This window comes from Heloderma suspectum, chromosome 2, assembly GCF_057233095.1.
Source record: "Heloderma suspectum isolate Gila_16-S chromosome 2, 16-S_ref, whole genome shotgun sequence".
Taxonomy (NCBI): Eukaryota; Metazoa; Chordata; class Lepidosauria; order Squamata; family Helodermatidae; genus Heloderma; species Heloderma suspectum.
Genome location: NC_139459.1, coordinates 259907260 through 259933680, shown reverse-complemented (window position 1 = coordinate 259933680; position 26421 = coordinate 259907260). Strand labels below are relative to the sequence as shown.

Genomic DNA, 26421 nt, shown 5'->3' with positions numbered 1-26421 from the left:
AAGAAATGGAGTAGCACTCATAGTCAATAAAAGGGTGGGAAAAGCAGTACTGGGGTACAATCTTAAAAATGATAGAATGACTCAGTACGAATCCAAGGCAAACCATTCAACATCACAGTAATTCAAGTCTACGCCCCAACGACTGATGCCGAAGAAGATGAGGTTGATCGGTTCTATGAAGACCTACAACACCTTCTAGAACTAACACCAAAAAAATATGTCCTCTTCATCATAGGGGATTGGAATGCTAAAGTAGGTCAAGAAATCACCAGGATAACAGGCAGGTGTGGCCTTGGTGTACAAAATGAAGCAGGACAAAAGCTAATAGAGTTTTACCAAGAGAACACGCTGATCATAGCAAACACTCTTTTCCAACAGCGCAAGAGACGACTCTACACATGGACATCACCAGATGGTCAATATCAAAATCAGATTGATTATGTCCTTTGCAGCCAAAGATGGAGAAGCTCTATACAGTCCATAAAAACAAGACCTGGAGCTGACTGTGGCTCAGATCATGAGCTTCTTGTTGCAAAATTTTGGCTGAAATTGAAGAATGTAGGAAAAACCACTAAACCATTCAGATATGACCTAAATCATATCCCTTATGAATATACAGTGGAGATGAGGAATAGATTTAAGGGATTAGACCTGATAGACAGAGTGCCTGAAGAACTATGGACGGAGGTCCGTAACATTGTTCAGGAGGCAGCAACTCAATCCATCCCAAAGAAAAAGAAATGCAAGAAAGCAAAGTGGCTGTCTGAGGAGGCTTTACAAGTAGCTGAGGAAAGAAGGGAAGTGAAAAGCAAGGGAGAAAGGGGAAGATATACCCAACTGAATGCAGATTTCCAGAGAATAACAAGGAGAGACAAGAAGGCCTTCTTAAATGAACAATGCAAAGAAATCGAGGAAAACAACAGAATGGGAAAGACTCGAGATCTCTTCAAGAAAATCGGAGATCTCAAGGGAACGTTTTGTGCAAAGACGGGCATGATAAAGGACAAAGAAGGCAGGGACATATTGGTCCCCCTTTGCTCCTCTCCCAGACCAGGTGACCAGAGTTGTCAAACCTGACATGATAGACAATAGATTTCATGGATGCACAGCAGCATTCATGCAGCCCACTGCTGATTATGGGGATCTGTGGACTAGAGCCAATAATTTTAGCCTGCAATTACAACACATAACACTGCACAATAGTAAAGGTGTAAAAAAGGTATAAAAAAGATCAAGAAAATTGGAGATATCAAGGGAATGTTTTGTGCAAAGATGGGCATGATAAAGGACAAAGAAGGCAGGGACCTAACAGAAGCAGATGAGATTAAGAAGAGGTGGCAAGAATACACAGAAGAACTATACAGGAAAGATCTGAATGTCCCTGATAGCCATGATAGTGCGGTCATTGAACTTGAGCCGGACATCCTAGAGACTGAAGTCAAGTGGGCCTTAGGAAGCATTACTAACAACAAAGCTAGCGGAGATGACAGTATTCCAGCTGAGCTATTTAAAATCCTAAAAGATGATGCTGTTAAAGTGCTGCACTCAATATGCCAACAAATTTGGAACACTCAACAGTGACCACAAGACTGGAAAAGGTCAGTTTACATTCCAATTCCAAAGAAAGGCAATGCCAAAGAGTGTTCAAACTACCATACAGTTGCGCTCATTTCACATGCCAGCAAGGTGATGCTCAAAATCCAACAAGCTAGGCTTCAGCAGTATGTGAACCGAGAACTACCGGAAGTACAAGCTGGATTTCGAAGAGGCAGAGGAACTAGAGATGAAATCGCCAACATTCGCTGGATCATGGAGAAAGCAAGAGAATTCCAGAAAAACGTCTATTTCTGCTTCATCGACTACGCTAAAGCCTTTGATTGTGTGGATCACAACAAACTGTGGCAAATTCTTAAAGTGATGGGAATACCAGACCACCTTACCTGTCTCCTGACAAACCTGTACGAGGGTCAAGAAGCAACAGTAAGAACCAGACATGGAACAACCGAGTGGTTCAAAATTGGGAAAGGAGTACGACAAGGCTGCATATTGTCACCCTGCTTATTTAACTTATATGCAGAATACATCATGAGAAACGCCGGGTTGGATGAATCACAGGTCAGAATTAAGATTGCCAGGAGAATTATCAACAACCTCAGATATGCAGACGATACCACCCTAATGGCAGAAAGTGAAGAGGATCTCAAGAGCCTCTTGTTGAGGGTGAAAGAGGAGAGTGCAAAAGCTGGTTTGAAACTCAACATTAAAAAAACGAAGATCATGGCATCTGGCCCCATCACTTCCTGGCATATAGAAGGGGAAGAAATGGAAGCAGTGACAGATTTTACTTTCTTGGGCTCCAAGATCACCGCAGATGGTGACTGTAGCCATGAAATTAAAAGACGCTTGCTCCTTGGGAGGAAAGCTATGGCAAACCTAGACAGCATAGTAAGAAGCAGAGACATCACCTTGCCGACAAAGGTCCGTCTAATCAAAGCTATGGTTTTCCCAGTAGTAATGTATGGCTGTGAGAGCTGGACTATAAGGAAGGCTGAGCACCGAAGAACTGATGCTTTCAAACTGTGGTGCTGGAGAAGACTCTTACGAGTCCCCTGGAGTGCAAGGAGGTCATATCAGTCAATCCTAAAGGAAATCAACCCTGAGTGCTCATTGGAAGGACAGATACTGAAGCTGAAGCTCAAATATTTTGGCCCCCTAACGCGAAGAGAAAACTCTCTGGAAAAGACCCTGATGCTGGGAAAGACTGAAGGCAAAAGGAGAAGGGGATGGCAGAGGATGAGATGGCTAGATTTTATCACTGATGCAATGAATATGACACACTCATATGGCACACTCCGGGAGAGAGCGCAGGACAGGAAGGCCTGGCGTCCTATGGTCCATGGGGTCACGAAGAGTTGGACGTGACTGAACGACTGAACAACAACAAAGGGAGCAATCCTATGGCCGCTAGACGGCCATAGGATATGCTGTTTTTCAGGAACCGACCTTGGAGCCCGCACTGCCTCGGAGCAGCGTGGAACAGCCCCATCCTCTGCGCTCATAAGAGGAGCACAGAGCAGCCAGAAAGGGGTGTGGCTGGGGGCATTCCGGGGTGGGGAGATCGTAGCTGCCTGTATGACATACAGCAGCCTCCTTCCCAACTCTGTGTTCCCACAGCTAGACAGCCACAATCGGTTGTCTAGCCGAATAAGCAGGGCAGGAAAAGTGCAGAGGGAACTATCACCTCCATGCTTCTCCTGCCCTGCTTTGGATAGGCGATCACCTCTGAATTTGGAGGCGGCGGCCTATCTAGATAGGATTGCACCCTAAATTACAGTAATGTATGCCACTAAATATACTCAAGGCATTTCTACTGTGCTTTACGTACATTTGCTGATCAGAATATGGATGAAGAGGGAGACATATGAAACTGTCAGGTCTCCTGAAGATAAATTTCAAAGGGTTGTTAATGGTTGCCCGCCTTTCTTGAACTGGGGTGGGGTGGGGCAATACTAATAATTTAGTGAGCACTGCATTTGCCCCCAGGGTTTCCTTACACAGTACATCCTAGGGGAAACACCCTTGATAGTTCCACTTCCACAATTGCTACATGACCACTAGAGGCAGCACTCTGTAACACACCAGTCCGCAGATTCTATAATCCCAGTAAACCAGTGTTGGTACAAACCACAGTTTCCTAAGAGGGGCTAGGGGCTTGTTTACTCCCAGATACTCCAAAAGGTCATTTCCACTTTTAATCCTGTATATGTTGTAAGCAGATTGCTAGGGTAATAACTTCTGTGAACCTTAGAGATGAGGGAGAATAGGAAAGTCACTACATGTAATGCTAAAAATATGAACTATGCAATTTGCTATCCCTGTCCCAAGTTTTCCCTAAGCAGCCCATAGCACTATTCAGATGTTTGTGTGAATACGTGTAGAGGGGAAGTAGCAGTGGAGGTTGGTGGTTCCAATATCAGTGGAGTGGTGAATCTGCTCCAGGTTTCAGTCAGAACTCTAAAGGAACTATCCAAGGTGCTGGACCCTATCCCCAAAATGGGTTAAGCACCTTGGACAGCTGTTTTAGAGTTCTGACTGAAACCCGGAGCAGATTCACCACCCCACTGACACTGAAGCCACCAGCCTCGACTGGGAAGTAGGATGATTGTGTCCACTTGTGCCCACTGGTTCCACTGCTTGTGAACATTCAACATCTGGTCAGAAATAGTCTATGCACATTCAAACTGGGCATGCATAAATTTGGATCCAGACCTGATGCTCCATTAACAGAAGGATCTCTTCCATTGGCAGACAGAACAGGGATTCAGCAGAGCAGCTCCCCCCGCCCACTAGAGGAAGGGGGAAGGGGGTAATTTTCACCAGTTCCTCCTTCCCCCTGCTGTCCCCAGCGCCACCTCACACCCTGTGCTGGAGACAGTTGATTTTCAGGGGCAGAGGAGGGACTGAAAGGGAGACTGCAATGGGGAGGGGGATTCAGTGACAATTGCCTCCTCCCTTTGGCCCAGCAGATAATCTAGTTTGTGGAGTTCTGCTCTGTGGAACTCTGGATCCAACCCATATTCTATTCAACCAAACCATCGGGGACCCTGCCCACTCAACAATCCTTGATCACATTGACAGACCCCATGCATGTAGTTTGTATGCATGTAGACTCCTTAAGGTATTACATCAAATGTGCATAAGGGGTGAATCTAGTGCCTGTGGGTGGGCATTGTTTAAAGAGAAGAGCTTGAAAACTAAGCATCATATAACTCTATGTGTTGGTCTTTTTATAGGGCAGATGGTGAAAATTATTTAAAGAAGAATAACAAAAAAGTACTTACACATTACACTTTACTGTGTTCAATTGGGTGTTTTAGTAATAGTTTTTACAATGTCTATTTAGATAATTTAGATATGTCTTTATATTTTATTGTATATATTGTAAATGAAGATGACACTAATTATAACAAGGAATTACTCCATCTTAATATTTATATATGTAGTTTTATATTGTAACCTTAGAAAACAGGAACAAGTTCAAAACCCTTCTGGGGTGGCAACAAGCAAGAGGGTCTTCTCGGTGGTAGCCCCCGATTTATGGAGTAATCTCCCTGACGAGTCCTGCCTGGCACCAACATTGTCATCTTTTCAGTGCTAGGTTAAAAATGCCTTCTTCTCTCATGCATTTGGCAGCATATAAGGAGTCTCTTTGATTGTCTGGATGATTGTTTTAAATTGTTTCAGATATATGTTGTTGTTGTGTGTGCTATTTGTCCTATGTTATTACATGAATTGTATTATACTTTATATAATGTACTTTAAAGGTTTTTTAATTTTTGTGAACTGCCCAGAGAGCTTCAGCTATGGGGCAGTACAGAAATATAATAAATGAAATGAAAACTCGGGTGATTTTCTAAAAAAAAAAAAAAAATTAAGTCTTCTAAGGATGTTTTCTTCCTGTTTACTGATATAAGAACACTAGTTGAGACCATGGGCTGAGCCCCTTAAGACCACTCCAAGGTGCTCCAGAAGTAGAGCACAATCAGATAATAAGATGTGGCCATAAGTGACTAATAAATCTTAACGAAACCTGCAAAGGAGTGTATTTTACTTGCCATTTCCTAATAAAGAGAATTAGTGGAAAATAGAAAATGTCCCCCAACCCACCCAAAATGCAGTTAAAGAGGGGGGGGTTAAGTTCATGTGCACACACACATTGTCACACACGTAAAATGTTAATGAAAGAAATCTTGTGTGTACTATGCATATTTTATTCTATGAGCCACAGCAGTTGAGGCAGGGTGTATTTTTTGCGGATTGGAGACCAGCTGAGAGGACTTGATATGTCTTGGGCCATTAAGCTCAGCCAGTCATTTGTCCATTACTGTATTCAGTGGGGCTTATTCCCATGAAAGAGTACATGGGATTGCAGCCTCAACTTCTATTTACATTCTTGCCTTATGTTTAAAAGAATTCCAAGCAGAACTTAAAGCAGCCATTGTACGATTGTTCCCAATTTGTTTTGAAAGCAAAAGAAGCAACAAGCACACATAGTACATACTTAAATTATGGAATTTGCTACCACAATAGTGATGGCCACCAATTTGGATGGCTTTACAAGGGGGTTAGACAAATTCCTGGAGGAGAAGGCTATCAATGGCTACTAGTCCTGATGGCTATGTGCTACCTCCAGTATAAGAGGCAGTATGCCTGTGTGCACCAGTTGCTGGGGAACATGGCTGGGAGGGTGCTGTTGCACTCATGTCCTGCTTGTGGGTTTCTTGTGGGCAGCTGGCTGGCCACTTTGTGAACAGAATATTGGACTAGATGGACCCTTGGTCTGATCCAGCAGGCCTCTTCTTACGTTCTTATGTTTGAAAATCAGCTAACTAAAGATCATCCCAACCATGATACATGTTTAAAATACCCTTGAGTAGGCTAGGAAGGTTCCAGTTAGGATTTGTATGCATTCTTTCACTCTCTCCAAAGAGCGAGAGAGAGAGATCTGGGCTTATTAGATTTTGAATTCATATATGCAAAGTTGCTGCCCAATGCCACACTCATCAAGTGATGGGCTTGTATGTGTGGACCAGCCCACATTATTTAAAGATCTCTCTCTCTCTCTCTCTCTCTCTCTCTCTGAGTGTAGAAATGGGAAGTGACTTGAATATGTAAATGTGCCATTGCAGATCTAACACCCCCAGACAGAACGTTCATATCGCCACAAATTTCATGTTTCTCTATGAAATCAATTCACATACTCAGCTGCTGGCCCTCAAAACCATGTGTACATATTCACTATATGTATGGAGGGGGGTGGGGTTGTCATCACACTGCCGCCTCTGTGCACCCACTGTTGGCACAGTGAATGGTGTGTGTTGAAAGGGCCCTACACAGGGGTGGGTGAAACTGACACATTTGATTTCACTTAAGTTCTCATTCTCTGTCCTCATTCCACGTCAGACTGTAGTATTATTATTTTTACTTGACACAAACATTTGTATGTGTTTTTGGTTTCCATGAACATTTTTTGTATTTTTTTTACAAATGCATGCATTTTGTGCACACTTTTGCAAACATATGTATTTTCCTAGCATTAAATGAGCTGTTTGTGCACATTTTGGCAAATATGCACATTTTTGTGCACATTTTTTGAAATAAACACATTTTTATGTGCATCTTTGGAAATATACACATTTGTTATGCTTTTTGTGTGTGCAAACGTCATCACAAACTTTGGACATTTCAGAGGCAAACTGTGTTGCAGTTCATGTTTACGGTTGGGAGGTACAGATTTAGCAAGTTCGCATTCAAATGTGAACCAAACATATTTCTCAGCCATCCCTAAGCCTACATGCTGAGACCCCAACATGTCTAGTGTCCAATCATGTCATGCTTCTGTGCACATGTTAGCATCATGTGGATGTTGGATGCTCAGAGGACATGAAGTCAGCAAGCATAATCAGTATTCCACACAAACTCACACACACTCTATGCTCCTGGGGTCAAGTGTATAGTGATCAAGTGTAGCGAAATCAAGTTATGTTGATGCATGTGTGAACTGCCTGGTGCCTTTGGACAAGGTGGAAAACAAAAGTAAAGAAATACATGAATTTAAGAGAACACCTCTAATTTTTAGAGAACAATCCTTATTCAGGGATCTAACAGCTCTATTGAATGGATGTCTCTTCATATCACCCCCAGCCACGTGGCACAAGAGACTCCCTCGCGGTCAAGCCATCTGCTCTGGGCTAACTCCTTGGCCTTTAATGGGATTATGCTTGAGTGACTGGTTTAAAGGTTGGAGCCCAGGTAGGTCACAACCAAAGAGCAGGCTTACCTAAAGCTCTGCAGGGCGAACTTGGTCAGCTTCACACAGTTCTGGCTGCTGCACCTTGAAAGGAATCAGAAAGAATAAAGACGGTCTCACAAACCTTCTTGTCATCATTGTGTCTGCATTTGTATCTGCTCAGTCAGCTGTAAAATATGCCGAAAGACCAGATATTGCAGGGATCTGGACCAGTCTCATTTTCTGTCGTAAAATCTAATGGGGCTTCTGGCCTAAGATATAATTCCTGAGACTAGTACTAAATTATCATTAAGCAACAAACTCACATGACATGACATGATCTGAGAGGAAGGGAAATATTTTACAGTGCAAACCTACCGTTGTTTGCTTGGAAGTAAATCCCACTGTGTTCAATGGGGTTTCCTCCCTACTAAGCAGGATTGCAGTCTTAGGAACACAAGCCCCATTGAACACATTCACTCATTCATTCATTCCATTTCAATACTGCCCAATAGCCGAAGCTCTCTGGGCAGTTCACAATACATAGGCTTGTGCTGTAAAACTTGGATTTTAGAAAATTCACCAGGATGACCTAAACGCTCCTACTCAAATTATTTTATGCAAGGAGTGATAAACCAAGACTGCAACTATAGAAGATAAAGAAAAACCATTTTAAATATCATTTTACATCACACTATTTTTATGCCATATTAGACTGAGAAATCACAGTAAGAGAGACTTGCTGTTGTATCCTCAATCAATGCTGTTGTATCCTCATATCGCTCCAGCTGTTGTATCACTCAGCATCAATTCTGTTGTATCCTCATATCGCTCCAGCAGAGCCTGCAAGCTCTCAGTTCAATGAATATCAATTCTCATCACTAAAACACGATCACTGGGGTAGAAAGCCACAACAGTGCTATATGCTCAGTCCTGTGCCAGTGTCTTTTGCCTCTGATTAGTGAAATGTAGGATGGCTGTTCCAGTTGAAGCAATTATGAATACTGGGCAAAATCCAACCAAGGTTGCACATTTAAGCCCCATTGATTTCAAATGGAAAGTTAAACATGTAATTAAATCTCTGCCATTGAAATAAATGGGGCTCAAAACTGCTTAATTTGGTTGTATCCCACCCATTGTTTGCCACTGGCAGCAGCACTTTATGCAACATAGATGGCTTTGCATTCACTTAAAGATGACGACAATGCATTTTCAAACAGTAATGAGCTGTACAATAGGTGGATAGTTGTTCTTTCTGTTTTTTACAGCAAAGATCCCCTTTAAATGTTGGTTTAGTATTCAACCTAATTTTTTATTTGAAACCACGTTAGGAAATTTTTCTGTTAGCGGGTTTTTAAAATTTCACTGGGTAAAATGAAGTGTAACACTATATAAGATTGGGGGGAGATTCAGGACTGATAAAAGGAAGTACTTCTTCCTTTTATCTGTAGTTAAACTATGGAATTCGCTACTACAAGACGTAGTGATCGCCACCGATTTGGATGACTTTAAAAGGAGGTTAGGCAAATTCCTGGAGGATAAGGCTCTCAATGTCTATTAGTCCTGATGGCTATTTGCTACCTCTAGTATCAGAGGCAGTATGCTGGAAAACATGGTGGGAGGGTACTGTTGCACTCATGTGCTGCTTGTGCCTTTCCCATGGGCAGCTGGTTGGCCACTGTGTGAACAGAATGCTGGACTAGATGGATACATGCTATGTTCTAAGATGTGAAAATTAACATTATGTATTCATTTATTAAATATTTATTTAATAAATATTTAAATTTATTTATTTATTTATTAGGCCGCGGTGGCTTAGTGGTTAAGACGCTGAACTGCAGACCAGAAGGTCGACAGGACAGCAGTTTGAGACCCGAGTGCCGCATGACAGAGTGAGCTCCCGTCTTCAGTCCCAGCTCCTGCCAACCTAGCAGTCCGAAAGCAAGAAATTGCAAGTAGATAAATAGGTACTGCTTTGGCAGGAAAGGTAACAGCATTCCGTGCACCTCGGTGTTCAGTCATGCCGGCCACATGACCACGGAAGCATCTTCGGACAGCGCTGGCTCTTCGGCTTAGAAATGGAGATGAGCACCACACCCTAGAGTCGGACATGACTGGTTGGGGACACCTTTACCTTTTTAATTATTTATTTACATTTATATCCCAGCTTTCCTCCAAGGAACTCAAGACAGTATACCTGGTTCTCATCCCCCCCACTATCCAGCACCACACACACATCTTCACAAACCCTTTGAGATTGGAAGGGCCATAGCTCAGTGATAGAACGCCTGCTTTGCATGCAGAAGGTCCCAGATTCAGTCCCCAGCATCCACTGGTAGGACTGGGGGGCAGGGGGCTGCCTGAAACCCTGGAGAGCTGCTGCCCATCTCGGCTGACAATAATGGGCTAGACGGACCCTGGTCTGATGCAGTATAAGGCAGCTTCCTATGTTCCTGAGGTAGATTTGACTGAGAGAGAGTGAGTGGCCTAAGGTCACCCTGGGCTTCATGGCTGAGCAGGGATTTGAACCTGACTTTCCTCAGTCCTAGTCCAGTGATCTGACCACTACACCGCAAGTGTACAATTTCACTAACTAATAAAAATGTAATTCAGACTAAAAGAAAAATGTGGAACCTAATTTCTACAGTACAGAGAGAGTCGGAAAAAGCCACGTATGGGGGCAGCATTCACCACCCTGTCCGAGCTACGAGTCTGCAAAAGAAAGTTACAGTAAAATGACAAATAGTTGAATTTCCAGGGCAATGTATTTATTCATTGGAAACTGTAAGGAGCCTTTTGAAGTGCCCTTCACTAGATGACTCATTCAAAATTGAATGTTCATTGAGGCATCCAAACCAAGCTGAACAAGACAGCCCTGTCAATTTGTTTCCTCTTGAGACCAATTCCAGGTGAAGCTGTTGCACGTTCCTGTTGAAGTTATAACCCAACATAATTGGGCTCTTGGATACCTGATCCTGCTGATATATCAAAGCAACTCCACTCTTTCATTTGTGGACTTTGGTTTTATGCTGACTGTTATAGATTATAATGATGCATTTTTCCATACATTTCAGATCAGCCTCAAAGATGTGCCAACAGGTGTAGATGTTGAGCTCCCTGCTGGGTGCACATCTGAGGAAGTTGCAAATCACAAACTATTATTTTCAAAGTCAATTTGGAACTACATGCACCAACAGTCATCCACTACCCTTGATCCTGAAGCAGAGTACCAAGGGATATGAATGGAAGTTTCACATGTGGTTTATGCACAGGAAAAGTCCCTAAGACTGACTCCAGCTCCACCTGTTTCAGATTGTGTCTTATGGTTCTGCCCAAGCATTGTATTAAAATAACATGCATTCCTTATCGTAATAACCTACACACACACACACACACACATATATATATATATATATATATATATATCTCAAAACCTACTGTTTTGCAGATAAGTCATTTAGTATTAAGAAAGGTACAGATATGTGGATTTAAGACTGGCTGTGGTTTAAGAACACTGCCTCTTAAATCACACAAAGTGATTCAACAACCACTTAGACTTGGCCAGTTCTACTGAGGCTGACAGGAACAAGGGCACATCTGAACAATTTAGACAATGGAATCTACTCTTCCAGGCTACATCAACATTCACTTCCTGCTTTCAAATGTGATGAATCCAAAGAATGGTGAAGAGAAAGAGAAGAGCTACCAAACACTTGTGTAAAAGTTCAAGGATTGCCACAAGAGGTAGGTAATATTTTTGTGGTTCACATGCTGCTACTTATACAATCTCCTGACCAAGCAGAACATCATATTTGGATTTAATTTCACTTTTCTCACAAAGTGCGAGGTAATAGAGCACTTCTGTGAACAGAAGATGCTTTCCTTCTGCATGTGAAAAGACACCTTTAGATTCGAATCATTGTGGTGCTATTGCTATTCTTTCCAAGAACACTTCCTATCCTCGCAACATATTTCATTAATTAATTGTAGTCTGTTCTATTCTTCCTCTGAGGAGCTCAGCTAAACTTCCATAGGATCTATAGGTGGTCTGACTGCCTACAGGCCCAAACTTGTTTAGCTTCCACAATAGAATTGCATCATGTGCCTTTAGCCCATTCTCTGAGGCTCCATCATGCACCAAGGGACAAGTTTAGGTGTATGGAAGCTGCCAAAGGAACCTGTCCTAATTGAATGTCAGCTGTCATTAAATTGATGCCATAATTTAATGTTGACAACGTACTGACAGGCTATGAATTTTCCATTTCTGCTTCATTTGATTGCTCTTCCCATCTTTTGTTCACAACTGGCATATTCCAGACTAAAAGGATGTGAAGGACCAGAACTGTCCTCTTTTCTTTTAAATTTAGTTAGTTGTAGGATGTTACACAGTTAGATCTTTGCAGTGTGTGTGTGCTAGTTAGTATCAACCAAAAGGTTAATAGTTTGGAGGTCAAAAATATCATTAGAATATAGAGCTCAGGAAGTTTAGCTCAGGAAGCAGGAGGTAATAAAACTCAGCAGAGGGTCAAAGGAAGAGAGAGAAAGTTTTAACTCAAAAAACAGAAATGGAGGGAGCAATCCTATGGACCCCTAGACAAAGTCTGAGGGGCCATAGGATAGTTTGGATTCCTCGCTCTGAGGTCAAAATCTGTGCTCCAACCTTGGAGCCAGGAATCTGAGCTCCCCATCCCCTCCCCTCCCCCTCACAGTCAGCATGGAGAGAACCACAACGCCTGCCTTCCAAGGTTACAAAGTGACCTTGGACGGAAGGTAAAGGGGCGTTCCTGTGGGTGGGGAGGGGACTGGGGAGGCTGCCATATGAGGAATCCTCTGGCCTCCCTAGCCTCCTTCCCTCCCCCTGCCCAATGCCTCAGCTAGATGGGTGAAAATGGCCATCTAGCTAAAATGCAGAGTGGGAGGAGCACAAATGTGAAGATTGCCTCCTCTGCTCTTCCCGTTCTGCATTGGATGGCGAAGTCTCAAAGCTTACGGAGGCTTATGGCCATCCCCATAGGGTTGCACCCATAGCTGGAAAAAATGAACAAGAAACTACCCTCCTGGTTGGTTGGAGTTAGGGAGGAAACACCTTCTAATTTTGGAAGATGCATGCCCTTTTAAGGCTGGTTTGGTGGAGGAAACCAAAAAAATAAAAATGTCCACCTGCGGACAGTAGAATAAACCACACGAAGGGAAGAGCAAAAAGGAGTGTAGGTGCACTATTTTTGCCTGTTTTCCCTTCCGCTCATGAAACAGGGCATTGCTGGTCCATGACTAGCATTCTTAGCACTGCTTACAAAAATACCATGAGAAGTATTCTTCACTGGCAGTTTTGTATGGAATGGCTGAGGTTCAGACTTTGCCCTGATGCTGCTGGTGATGTAGGGTGAGGATCTACCGATATGCTTGAACAATTCTATTATTCCAAAACATCACTGCTTGTCCTTTCATTAACTTTTATTATTTAGACTACATATATGAGTGTGGGGATAACTTCAGGATGTGGATCTACATCCAACATATCAATGTCTATTAAAATCTGCAGGGGATCAAACTAGAGAGTTAAGTTCTGTGAAAACATCCTACACCAGAAAAACATCCTACAACCCCCGGCATCCCTCCAGCCAGGTATGCCGGCTGGGACATACTGGGAATTGTAGTTGTTTTCTGTCTGAACATGCATAGGATTGTGCCCTAAGTGAGTCTTTCTGGGGGCAATTGCTCTTCCCAAGAACTGTTCCAAGAGCCTTGATCCACTGAGAGTGATATACACAGAAAAGAAGGCTTTCCTGTACTGATCTCCTACTGTATCAGGAACTGCAATCAAAAGTGCTGCATTCATGGTACCCATGGACAGATATTCGTATCCTGTTGCCTATGGCTCCAGTTGCTAGACCAGGCTTCCCCAACCTGGTGCCATCCAGGTGTTTTGGACTTCAACTCTTATCAGCCCCACCCATCAGCATGGCCAGGGGTCAGGAATGCTGGGAGTTGTAATCCAAAACATCCAGAAGGCACCAGATTATACTGAGGTTATGTGAACAGTGAGTGACCAACAGGTGATTGGCACAGTCTCCACCTGATCAGTGCTGTCAGCTTGCGGCCATCAGTGAGACATGGTGGAGGGTCTGTCCTGGTTTGGGGCTGCATTTCTGCCAGTGGTGTTGGCGATCTTGTCCATATTGATGGGATCATGAATGCTGAAAAGTACAGACAGGTTTTAATTCATCATGCCATTCCTTCTGAAAAGCGCCTGATTGGGAATGGTTTAATTTTTCAGCATGATAACGATCCCAAGCACACTGCTAATGCAGTGAAATCATATTTAGCAAGGAAAACAGCTGATAAAACACTAACAGTCATGGACTGGCCTCCAGAGTCCAGACCTGAATATTATAGAGACAGTATAGGATCACCTCCCCTTCATGGATCACTGCCTTGTTGTGGCAAAGGGGCTTGCCTAACTCAGTGAAGCCATAAGCTATGCCGTGCAGGGCCACCCAAGACGGACAGGTCATGGTGGAGAGTTCTGACAAAATGTGGTCCACTGGAGAAGGAAATTGCAACCCACTCCAGTATTCTTGCCAAGAAAACCCCATGGAATGTATCACAAGGCTAAAAGATATGATGCCGGAAGATGAGCCCCTCAGGTCAGAAGGTGTTCAATATACTACTGGGGAAGAGCAGAGGGAATTTCCAAGTAGCGCCAGAAAGAGTGAAGCGTCTGGGCCAAAGCCGAAAGGACACTCAGCTGTGGATGTGTCTGGTGGTGAAAAGAAAGTCTGATGCTGTAAAGAACAATATTGTTTAGGAACCTGGAATGTAAGATCAATGAATCAAGGTAAGCTGGAGGTGGTCAAACATGAGATGGCAAGATTGAACATCGACATCTTGGGAATCAGCAAACTAAAATAGACAAGCATGGGTGAATTTAATTCAGGTGACCATCATATCTACTACTGTGGGCAAGAATCCCTTAGAAGAAATGGAGTAGCACTCATAGTCAATAAAAGGGTGGGAAAAGCAGTACTGGGGTACAATCTCAAAAACGATAGAATGATCTCAATACGAATCCAAGGCAAACCATTCAGCATCACAGTAATTCAAGTCTATGCCCCAACCAGTGATGCCAAAGAAGCTGAGGTTGATCGGTTCTATGAAGACCTACAACAGCTTCTAGAACTAACACCAAAAAAAGATGTCCTCTTCATCATAGGGGATTGGAATGCTAAAGTAGGAAGTCAAGAAATCACCGGGATAACAGGCAAGCATGGCCTTGGTGTACATAATGAAGCAGGACAAAGGCTAATAGAGTTTTGCCAAGAGAACATGCTGATCATAGCAAACACTCTTTTCCAACAGCATAAGAGACGACTCTACACATGGACATCACCAGATGGTCAATATCAAAATCAGATTGATTATGTCCTTTGCAGCCACAGATTTAGAAGCTTTATACAGTCAGTCAAAACAAGACCTGGAGCCGACTGTGGCTCAGATCATGAGCTTCTTGTTGCAAAATTTCGGCTGAAATTGAAGAACGTGGGAAAAACCACTAAACCATTCAGGTATGACCTAAATCATATCCCTTATGAATATACAGTGGAGGTGAGGAATAGATTTAAGGGATTAGACCTGATAGACAGAGTGCCTGAGGAACTATGGATGGAGGTCCGTAACATTGTTCAGGAGGCAGCAACGAAATCCATCCCAAAGAAAAAGAAATGCAAGAAAGCAAAGTAGCTGTCTGTTGAGGCTTTACAAGTAGCTGAGGAAAGAAGGGAAGCGAAAAGCAAGGGAGAAAGGGGAAGATATATCCAACTGAATGCAGATTTCCAGAGAATAGCAAGGAGAGACAAGAAGGCCTTCTTAAATGAACAATGCAAAGAAATCGAAGAAAACAATAGAATGGGAAAGACTAGAGATCAAGAAAATCGGAGATCTCAAGGGAATGTTTTGTGCAAAGACGGGCATGATAAAGGACAAAGAAGGCAGGGACCTAACAGAAGCAGATGAGATTAAGAAGAGGTGGCAAGAATACACAGAAGAACTATACAGGAAAGATCTTAATGTCCCTGATAGCCATGAAAGTGCGGTCATTGAACTTGAGCCGGACATCCTAGAGACTGAAGTCAAGTGGGCCTTAGGAAGCATTACTAACAACAAAGCTAGCGGAGATGACAGTATTCCAGCTGAGCTATTTAAAATCCTAAAAGATGATGCTGTTAAAGTGCTGCACTCAATATGCCAACAAATTTGGAATACTCAACAGTGGCCACAAGACTGGAAAAGGTCAGTTTACATTCCATTTCCAAAGAAGGGCAATGCCAAAGAGTGTTCAAACTACTGTACAATTGCGCTCATTTCACATGCCAGCAAGGTGATGCTCAAAATCCTACAAGCTAGGCTTCAGCAGTATGTGAACCGAGAACTACCAGAAGTACAAGCTGGATTTCGAAGAGGCAGAGGAACTAGAGATCAAATCGCCAACATTCGCTGCATCATGGAGAAAGCAAGAGAATTCCAGAAAAACTTCTATTTCTGCTTCATCGACTACGCTAAAGCCTTTGATTGTGTGGATCACAACAAACTGTGGCAAATTCTTAAAGAGGTGGGAGTACCAGACCACCTTACCTGTCTCCTGAGAAACCTGTACGAGGGTCAAGAAGCAACAGTAAGAACTGGACATGGAACAACCGATTGGTTCCAAATTGGGAAAGGAGTACGACAAGGCTGTATATTGTCGCCCTGCTTATTTAACTTATATGCAGAGTACATCATGAGAAACGCCAGGTTGGATGAATCACAGGTCGGAATTAAGATTGCCAGGAGAATTATCAACAATCTCAAATATGCAGATGATACCACCCTAATGGCAGAAAGCAAAGAGGATCTAAAGAGCCTCTTGTTGAGGGTGAAAGTGGAGAGTGCAAAAGCTGGTTTGAAACTCAACATTAAAAAAACTAAGATCATGGCATCTGGCCCCATCCCTTCCTGGCATATAGAAGGGGAAGAAATGGAAGCAGTGACAGATTTTATTTTCTTGGGCTCCAAGATCACCGTAGACGGTGACTGTAGCCATGAAATTAAAAGACGCTTGCTCCTTGGGAGGAAAGCTATGGCAAACCTAGACAGCATAGTACGAAGCAGAGACATCACCTTGCCGACAAACGTCCGTCTAATCAAAGCTATGGTTTTCCCAGTAGCAACATATGGCTGTGAGAGCTGAACTATAAGGAAGGCTGAGCGCTGAAGAATCAATGCTTTCAAACTGTGGTGCTGGAGAAGACTCTTACGAGTCCCCTGGACTGCAAGGAGGTCAAATCAGTCAATCCTAAAGGAAATCAACCCTGAGTGCTCATTGGAAGGACAGATACTGAAGCTGAAGCTCAAATATTTTGGCCACCTAATGTGAAGAGAAAACTCCCTGAAAAGACCCTGATGCTGGGAAAGATTGAAGGCAAAAGGAGAAGGGGACAGCAGAGGATGAGATGGCTAGATAGCATCACCGATGCAATGAATATGGACTTGAGCACACTCCGGGAGAGAGTGCAGGACAGGAAGGCCTGGCATTCTATGGTCAATGGGATCATGAAGAGTCGGACACGACTGAACGACTGAACAACAACAACATAGGATCACCTGGACAGAGAAATAAATAAAAGACAACCTACATCTAAAGAAGAACTCTGGGAAGTGCTGAAAGAAGCCTGGTATAATATACCAGAAGATTACTTCAGAAAACTTCAGGATAGTCTCCCCAAAAGAGTTCAAGATGTGCTTAGAGCTAAGGGAGGTCACACTAAATACTGCCTTTTGCCTGTACATATTTCCTGTATTTTCTGTTTGTATCTTAATACAGAGACTGAAAAATAATTATGGATGGTTATTAAAACTTGGCTAAAACAACAAAGCTGGTGGTGGCCTAAGACTTTTGCACAGTACTGTGTGTGTGTGTGTGTGTGTGTGTGTGTATATATCCATCCTTCTCTTCGATCCAGAGGTCATGTGGCCATTTCCTAACACGTAATTTATCTCCCTCATTTCCTGATATTGCTATGCAACCTGCACTGCCACCTGCTACTGTATTTAGATAGTAACTGAGAACACACCATTTTATCACCAAAGGTACGTTCCAATGTTTTGTGTCACATCTAGCTGTGGATCCTATTCTCTGCCCATTACTTAATGCACTCCTTTATCTTTCACTCCTACCCCCATATGCTGAGCAAATGCCAAGGCCACTGATATCAAAGAGATCCAACCCTGACAGCTGCAGTGGTTCAAAGGAAAGTACAGTTAACTTGCACAGAATGATCACTGGCTGAACAATTGTATTTAAAAAAAATGCAGTCCTAAAATCCCAATTGCCTTTTATTGTATTTTATTGCGGGGTGGGGAGCTTGATGAAGGGCAGGATATTAAGCGTTTTTAAAAATTAATCCAATACAAAATCTTATAGTTGAACAGTGTTTTGTACTGACATTAATTTTATGTAGGCAGAAAGATAATCAAAAATATTCCTTGGGTGCCCTTTTCCCCGCCCCCAGTTAAAACAGAGGGGCTGAGTGTGATTCCCTTGTCTATTTTGCATTGCAGAGCCAGGATAACCCAACAGAGAGGATTCAGGCTAATTTGGAAAATCCACTAAGGGGGCAAGGGGATGGAAACTATCTCCTCCAGACACTTCCCACCCCATTTCACAATTGCTGCTCTTTTTCACTTGCTCCATACAAGTGAATGGAGCAAAAGTGTTAATTCACTTCCAGAGCTGGGGAAAGGCTGTAATTGAGAAAGTCCTTAAAGGGGATCATTCCTATCAGCCCCAGACCCAGACCCAGTTACCTCAAGGGTCTGGAGTGGAGTTTGGCACATGTTCCCTCACACACATACACACACACACATACACACACACACACACACACACACACACTATGGTTTTCCCAGCTGCACTCCCGTCTCCTTACTTTCCTCTCACTCACTTGCATGGAGCAAGGAAGAGGTGAATCAGGAAAGCCACTGATCAAGAAACAACAACCAAACCTCATGTTACACAAATGCAGCCGAAGGAGACCGTAAAAAATTATGTTCTCCTAGGACAGCCAAATAGGTTGAGTTGGCCTGATGCAGCGCAGTGGAGGCTGATAAGCCAGCAGTCATCAGAATCCCCATCCATTGCTGGGGACTATCCTGCGGGCAGGAGGAGGCACGTGCCCTTACTGGACATCATCAGAGGAGCTTTTTTGCAACTGACTGGCTAGCAGGCCACACTGACACCAGTAGCTCATGCCAGGGCAGACTAGCCAGTCAGCAATTGCATGCAATGCTGACTACAGATGTACAATTTCTGGAAATTTTGAGGCCATGGAAAAAAAAATGTGGGGGGGTTTCTGGGGGGTTTCAGAAAAATTGGAAATTTTGGAAAAAATGAAAAATAAGCAATACTATTTTTTAAGGATAGATCTAAAGTCACTTTATTGCTTTAAGACAGCCTTTCCCAACCTGGTGCCCTCCAGATATTTTGGACTTCAGCTCCCATGAACCACAGGCAGCATGGCCAATGATAAGGAATGCTGGGCACTGTAGTCCAAAACATCCAGAGGGCACCAGGTTGGAGAGGGCTGCTTTAGGAACATAAAACAACCTGTCCGTTCCTAAAGTTAATTCATGTGTGACTTGGCTTGTTCATAAAATTATCGTTTTAGTTTAAAACTTTTAAAGTAAACTCAGGGAGCAATCCTATGGCTCCTAGTCAGCGGCTAGACGGTCATAGGATATGTGGTTTTCCGGGAACACATGCTCCAAGGTCAGTTCCCAAAAAGCCAACCTTTCCCCACTCCCGCGCTGCCTACAAGCCAGCACAGAGCAGCCCCACCCTCCACACTCGGAAGAGGAGTGTGGAGCAGCCAAAGCAGGGCATTCTGGGGGGTGTTCTGGGTGGGGAAGGCGGAAATGTTGGATTGACACACCCTATGTGTCATCTGGCAGCCTCCTTCCCCAGTCCACCCTCCTGCAGCTAGATAGCCAGAATCGGCTGGCTGGCCGCAAATGCAGGGCAGGAGAAGTGCGGAGGGAACGATCCGCATTTTGCATCTCTAGTCTTTCTATAAAAATGCCTAGCCCTGCATTGGATAGGCAGTTGCCTATCTCCATAGGATTGTGCCCTCAGTAAATTTGTAATTATTGTCTGAATAGATTAGAACTACATTAAATGACCGCTACAGTATCAGAAACACAGGACTCTGTGGAACAAAACCCAAGCTGTCAAGAATGCACGTTTACTGTCAAGAGTGCAAAATGACAACTCTACTCACATTTTGGGAAACTGAGCATAAATATCTATCAGTAAAATGTACTTCAGATCAATCATTTTAATAAGGAATTAAAGAACTAACTATGCTGGGAATCTTACAGAGGCTTAAAAAAAAGGTTTTCCGCCATGCCTTCATATATTTCCAGACATTTTGCATCTCTAGTCTTTCTATAAAAGTGTTCTTATTATATAGTTTGTAGAAATCCTTGAGGGGGTGGGGAATGCTGGGTAACAATATATAAATACTTTGTCTTAAATTCTAAAGGAAAATATTTCATAATCCAAAGCTGTTGAATTTTTCCAGTGTTTCAGAAAAAAACAAAAAAGGTCCTTGGAAAAAAACGAGGGGAAAAAACATTTTTTTCTCATTTGTCCTGTTTTTTTCCAGTCCTTCACATTTCTAATGCTGACTGACACACCCCCTGCCTCCAGTGCTCCACACTTTCTGGGAAGGCTTTCCCTTGCTGACTCACACTGGTCAAGCCATAAGGTGTGCGTGGGCTGGGGTTGCCTGGTTTTTCAGCCCAGAAGATCTCTTCCCCACATACACACACACACACATACGCAATGAAAGCATGGGGGAAATGAGCTGTTCGAGCTGCAGGCTGGCATCGCTGAGGGGCTCTTCTTGGGGGAATGGAGTGGATCCAAAGCTAGCTCCACCCCACTCCCAGAATGCCCTGTTTCTGAGCCCTACACCTGCTAACACCAGCAGGAGCTTTCAGTCTGTACAGTTCTTCTCAGCAGGGGTCTCTGCAGTGGTGCAGCCCCCCCCCCCCACCTGGCAGAGTTCATCTGTTGGCAGAAAACATCAGGGAATTACATCAAGGGGTTAGGATTGCTTTCTAAATCAACTTTTAATCGTTGTGGGTTTTGTGTGTGTGTGTGTGTGTTTTACATTTGTACTGCTTTCATGCTTTTCCAGACAGTTTACAACACAGATATCAAATAAACCAAACATTACACCCAACTCTACAATAAAACAACAATGAAAACAGCAGCATAAGAAGCTGCTTTATCTTAAGTCAGACTATTTGTCCATCTAACACAGGACTGTTTCCTCCTGGCAAGACCTCTCCAGGGTCTTAGGCTGAGGTCTGGCTGAGGTCTTTTTTTTTTATGCATCACCTGCTACCTGATCTTTTAAACTAGAGTTGCCAGGGACTGAACTTGGAACCTTCACCACTGAACTACTCTTTTATTTTTATTTTTATTTTTATTTATTTATTTATTTATTTTACAGTATTTGTATAACGCTTCACATCCAGAGACCTCGGAGACCTCAGAGTGGTGAACAGCAAGCAGGATAAAGAGTAAAAACACCATTTTAAAATAATTCATTAAAAGAAAAAGAAAAGAGTTCTGAAAAACTGCTTCCAGTCACTTGAAGAAGGCTTCCTGAAATAGCAATATTTTCAGGAGGCACCAAAAGTGCTTCCTGAATAATAATAATAATAATAACAATAATAATAATAATATTAACAACAACAACTACTACTACTATTATTATTAACATGCATATCCTGCTTTCCTTGAAGGCGCCTAAAGCCGCATACATGGTCCTCCTTTCCATTTTATTCTCACAACTCTGTGAGATAGGTTAGGCTGAGTCAGTGACTAGCCCAAAGTCACCCAGTGACCTTTGTGGCAGAGTGGGAACTTGAGCCCGGATCTCCGGAAGCCCAGTCCAACACTCTAACTACTATACCACACTAGCTCTCAATAGTTTCTCCCCAACCCAGCAACCAAGGCTAAAATAGCAGCATCAAAAGCAGACAGACAAAACCCATCAGTACCCCGCAGCAAAATGCTCTGTGGAACAAAAAGACCCTTTTAAGATTCTGAAGGGAGCTTACTTGACAAGTTCCTTTAGAGAGGAAGTTCCGCAGAATGGACACTGTAACATCATACTTTCAGATTAATTTATTAACCAGAAACGCCTTATTGGCTTCCATCATAATGTTTACTAAAGTTCAGAATGCTCCTGTATCTTCAATCTGGTACACATTTTGCAAATTGGTGGCTGAGATCCTACAGAATATGTGACTTTCTCAAGGCCAAACAGCAAATCAGTGTTAGGATTCAGAAATTCCTGGACTTAATTACATTATTTACATTACTTTGGTTTTGGTTTTTATCCTTCTAAATATACATTTCTAAATGCGAAACAGGCTGTTGCAGGCCCTCCTACAATTTCATTTCCTCCTGTCAGAAACAATCATTTTTTGTGTGTGCTCCATTTCAATGTGATAATTTTACTTTTTTAGAATGAAAAAAAACATTTCATACAGCATAGGTGAAATCCTTGGAACAGATACCAAGTGGTCTGTGCTTCATTAAAGAAACACAGCCCAAGTCAGAAAGCAGATTCAGAGTTGTCTGAATTGAGGAGTCTGAAAATAAATGCAAAGCCCAACTAGTGTGAATTGATATTGCCCTGAGTCGAGGTGGGCAACATCCTATCCGTCAAGGGCCATTTTCAATGCTGGTTGGGGGTTGACCAATGGAATGGGCGGGGCCAGAGCAAAAAGGAGAAGCCTCTGCATATCTACTCAGAAATAAGCAGGACTACTTCACTCAGCAGCACCTACAAATGCTATCCCAAATACCAAGCCTCTGCATGTCTACTCGGAAATAAGCAGGACTGGATCACACAGTTGTTGCTCAGTCGTTCCAAGAAAATAAAATCTGTCACTGCTTCCATTTCTTCCCCTCCTATATGCCAGGAAGTGATGGGTCCAGATGCCATGATCTTAGTTTTTTTAATGTTGAGTTTCAAACCAGCTTTTGATCTTCTTCGCTTTCTGCAATTAGGGTGGTATTGTCTGCGTATCTGAGGTTGTTGATAATTCTCCCGGCAATCTTAATTCTGACCTGTGATTCATCCAACCCGGCGTTTCTCATGATGTACTCTGCATATAAGTTAAATAAGCAGCGCTCATCTGCTTCTGTTAGGTCCCTGCCTTCTTTGTCATAATCAATCTGGTTTTGATATTGACCATCTGGTGATGTCCATGTGTAGAGTCGTCTCTTGTGCTGTTGGAAAAGAGTGTTTGCTATGATCAGCGTGTTCTCTTGGCAAAACTCTATTAGCCTTTGTCCTGCTTCATTTTGTACACCAAGGCCATGCCTGCCTGTTATCCCGGTGATTTCTTCACTTCCTGCTTTAGCATTCCAACCCCCTATGATGAAGAGGACATCTTTTTTTGGTGTTAGTTCTAGAAGCTGTTGTAGGTCTTCATAGAACCGATCAACCTCAGCTTCTTTGGCCTCAGTGGTTGGGGCACAGACTTGAATTACTGTGATGTTGAATGGTTTGCCTTGGATTCGTACTGAGATCATTCTATCGTTTTTGAGATTGTACCCCAGTACGGCTTTTCCCACCCTTTTGTTGACTATGAGTGCTACTCCATTTCTTCTAAGGGATTCTTGCCCACAGTAGTAGATATGATGGTCACCTGAATTAAATTCACCCATGCCTGTCCATTTTAGTTTGCTGATTCCCAAGATGTCGATGTTCAGTATTGCCATCTCATATTTGACCACCTCCAGCTTCCCTTGATTCATTGATCTTACATTCCAGGTTCCTAAACAATATTGTTCTTTACAGCATCAGATTTTCTTTTCACCACCAGACACATCCACAGCTGAGTGTCCTTTCGGCTTTGGCCCAGCCGCTTCACTCTTTCTGGCGCTACTTGGAAATTCCCTCTGCTCTTCCCCAGTAGTATATTGGACACCTTCCGACCTGAGGGGCTCATCTTCCTGCATCATATCCTTTAGCCTTGTGATACATTCCATGGGGTTTTCTTGGCAAGAATACTCGAGTGGGTTGCCATTTCCTTCTCCAGTGGACCACATTTTGTCAGAACTCTCCACCATGACCTGTCCGTCTTGGTTGGCCCTGCATGGCATAGCTTATGGCTTCACTGAGTTACGTAAGCCCCTTTGCCACAACAAGGCAGTGATCCATGAAGGGGGGATCACGCAGTAGCACTTGCAAATACCATCCCCAAATGCCAAGCCTCCACATGTCTACTCAGAAGAAAGCCGGACTGAATTGACGACACAGCACGTTCAGGGAGAGGGTGTGTGAGTGGTATTTAATGCAAGCCTATGCAGTGGCACCATTACCCAGAAGTAAATCCCTGTAAAAAAGCACCTGGAAAAAGTCTTTCTCTGGGACTGGAACTCTTGTCACATCCTGCCACTCAGATACCACTGGAGTCCCACTTGTCCACTCAGACAAGGCATCAGTATTTCTCTCTCCACTCTCCACTGCAGGTTCCTTCCTCTTTGCCTGGGTCACAGGTTCTTCATGTCATTTTTAAATAAAAATCAAACAAATAGCATCCAGAGTTGCTATGGAGCACCAAAAGGGCCAAAATTAGCTTGCAAACATAGCAGCTCCAGATGCCTTTTTGTCTTTTTAAAGAATATTTTCCTGCAGTTTTTGGCACCCCCAAAGGGGGGGTGCAGCCCATGGAGGGGAGTTCCAGAGACAAAAATGGCCCCTGGACCTCCCAAAATTACCAACCCCTAATTTAAATGAAGAGCAACCATTTTTGATACACAAATCGATTCAAGATACAGACTGTGACTGTGGCTTGGGGGGGAAGTATTGTTTCCCTTCTGTTGCTGTTTTCACACCAAAAACTGCTGGTCTTTGCCCCAAAATAGCACCAATGGAGGCAAATAGCTTCAAGGGATTTTTTTTTTTTGCCAGGAAAACAGCATGGGAAGAAAAGAGTATTAAAACAGACTACCTCCCATGTCATAGGCCCCATCTACATAGAGACGCTTTCCAACGCGATTCAGTTTAAAACCGTGATTTCATCAAATCGGATTTTCTCCTCCCGTGGTACATGCAGCCAATTAAAGCATTGTATACAATAAAAAGAACCGCTTTTGCATGGCAGACTGCACAAGAAACAGCATTAGTTCGGACATATGTAGATGGAGTCTCACAGCATCAACAAGCTTCCTTTAAAGAAAAAGTAACTAAACTTATGTGCAGTTTCACTCCTCCAGATGAGTGAGATTTGAAATCAAACAAAAAGCAATTCCCTTCCCCACCCCACTCTCCACTTCAGTGCTGAGTAAGTGCAAAGGAAGACAATGGGAATTTCTTCTGAGTAGACATGTTTACTCAGCAGGCTGTTTTCGGCAGGCTGACTTTAAGGGCTGATCTACATTGCACCCACCATCGCAATGAATTTGGTGTCCCGTCGGGTTAAATGCTCTCGCATTAAAACGTGATTATTCACACTCACCCATTTTCCCCATTGCAGTGCTTCATCGAATGCGGAAGCTCGGTTCACACTCAAGCGCTGCGCTGGTTTCCTGCTGTTTTCCTGCGCGTGCTTGTCTGATCTCGGATGCTAAACGGAGTCGGCCCTGGTCAGTAGTTGGATGGGCGACCGCCTGGGAATCAGGCTTCCTGCATTGAGCAGGGGGTTGTTGTATCCCCTCAAATGAGACCAAGTTTTACCCCGTTCTATCCCCCACTCCGGATGTTGTTTTTTTAATTCTGGCGTTATCCTCGCAGAATCGGGGCTTCTCTGCGATTTTTTTTTATAATTCAGGCATGACCTTTGAAGCTTTGAAGTTGTAAAGCATGTCTTCCTGTCTTCTTCTGGCTACCAATCGCATAGCTTCCTCAGCAGCCCCCGAGGAACATCACATCCTCAGCAATAAGCAAAGGGCTGGATGTGCATGCGCTTTTCTGATCTCGGAAGCTAAGCAGGGGCGGCCCCCGTCAGTAGTTGGATGGGTGACCGCCTGCGAATCAGGCTTCCTACATTGAGCAGGGGGTTGTTGTATCCCTTCAAGTAAGATTAAGTTTTACCCCCTCCTTACCCCCTTCCAAGCTTCGAAGATCATGCCTCAATTAGAAAAAAAAACATCACGGAGAAGCCCCGATTCTGCGATGATAGTGCCTTAATTTTTTTTTTAAACATCCAGAGCGGGGGATAGGAGGGGGTAAAACTTAACCTCATTTGAAGGGATACAACAACCCCCTGCTCAGTGCAGGAAGCCTGATTCCCAGGCAGTCTCCCATCCAAGCACTGACCGGGACCGCCCCTGCTTAGCTTCCAAGATCAGACAAGCGCACGCACATCCAGCCCTTTGCTTCTGGCTGAGGAAACAGGGGCTGCGGAGGAAGCTATGTGATCGGTAGCCGGAAGAAGACATGGGGCCGTCAAGAGCTGTGATTGGACAGGAGGGAAATACAAACACTGCTGCATATGGACAGGCGGGGGAGGGGTCTACGACTGGATATGGTAGTGAAGGCGAAAAATCAGAGCACATTAAGGGGAAA

At 43.5% G+C, this 26421-nt stretch overlaps 1 protein-coding gene across 2 annotated transcripts in view; it reads right to left on the bottom strand.

Annotated features, from left to right (window-relative positions):
• The window catches only part of LOC146354464 (uncharacterized), a 145905-nt gene that overhangs the window by 76432 nt on the left and 43052 nt on the right, over positions 1-26421 (bottom strand). For both annotated transcript variants that reach the window (XM_084838938.1, XM_084838937.1), the window contains one exon: positions 7841-7894. In XM_084838938.1, the coding sequence (XP_084695064.1) occupies positions 7841-7894 (54 nt within the window). The remainder of the gene's footprint in view (positions 1-7840; positions 7895-26421) is intronic.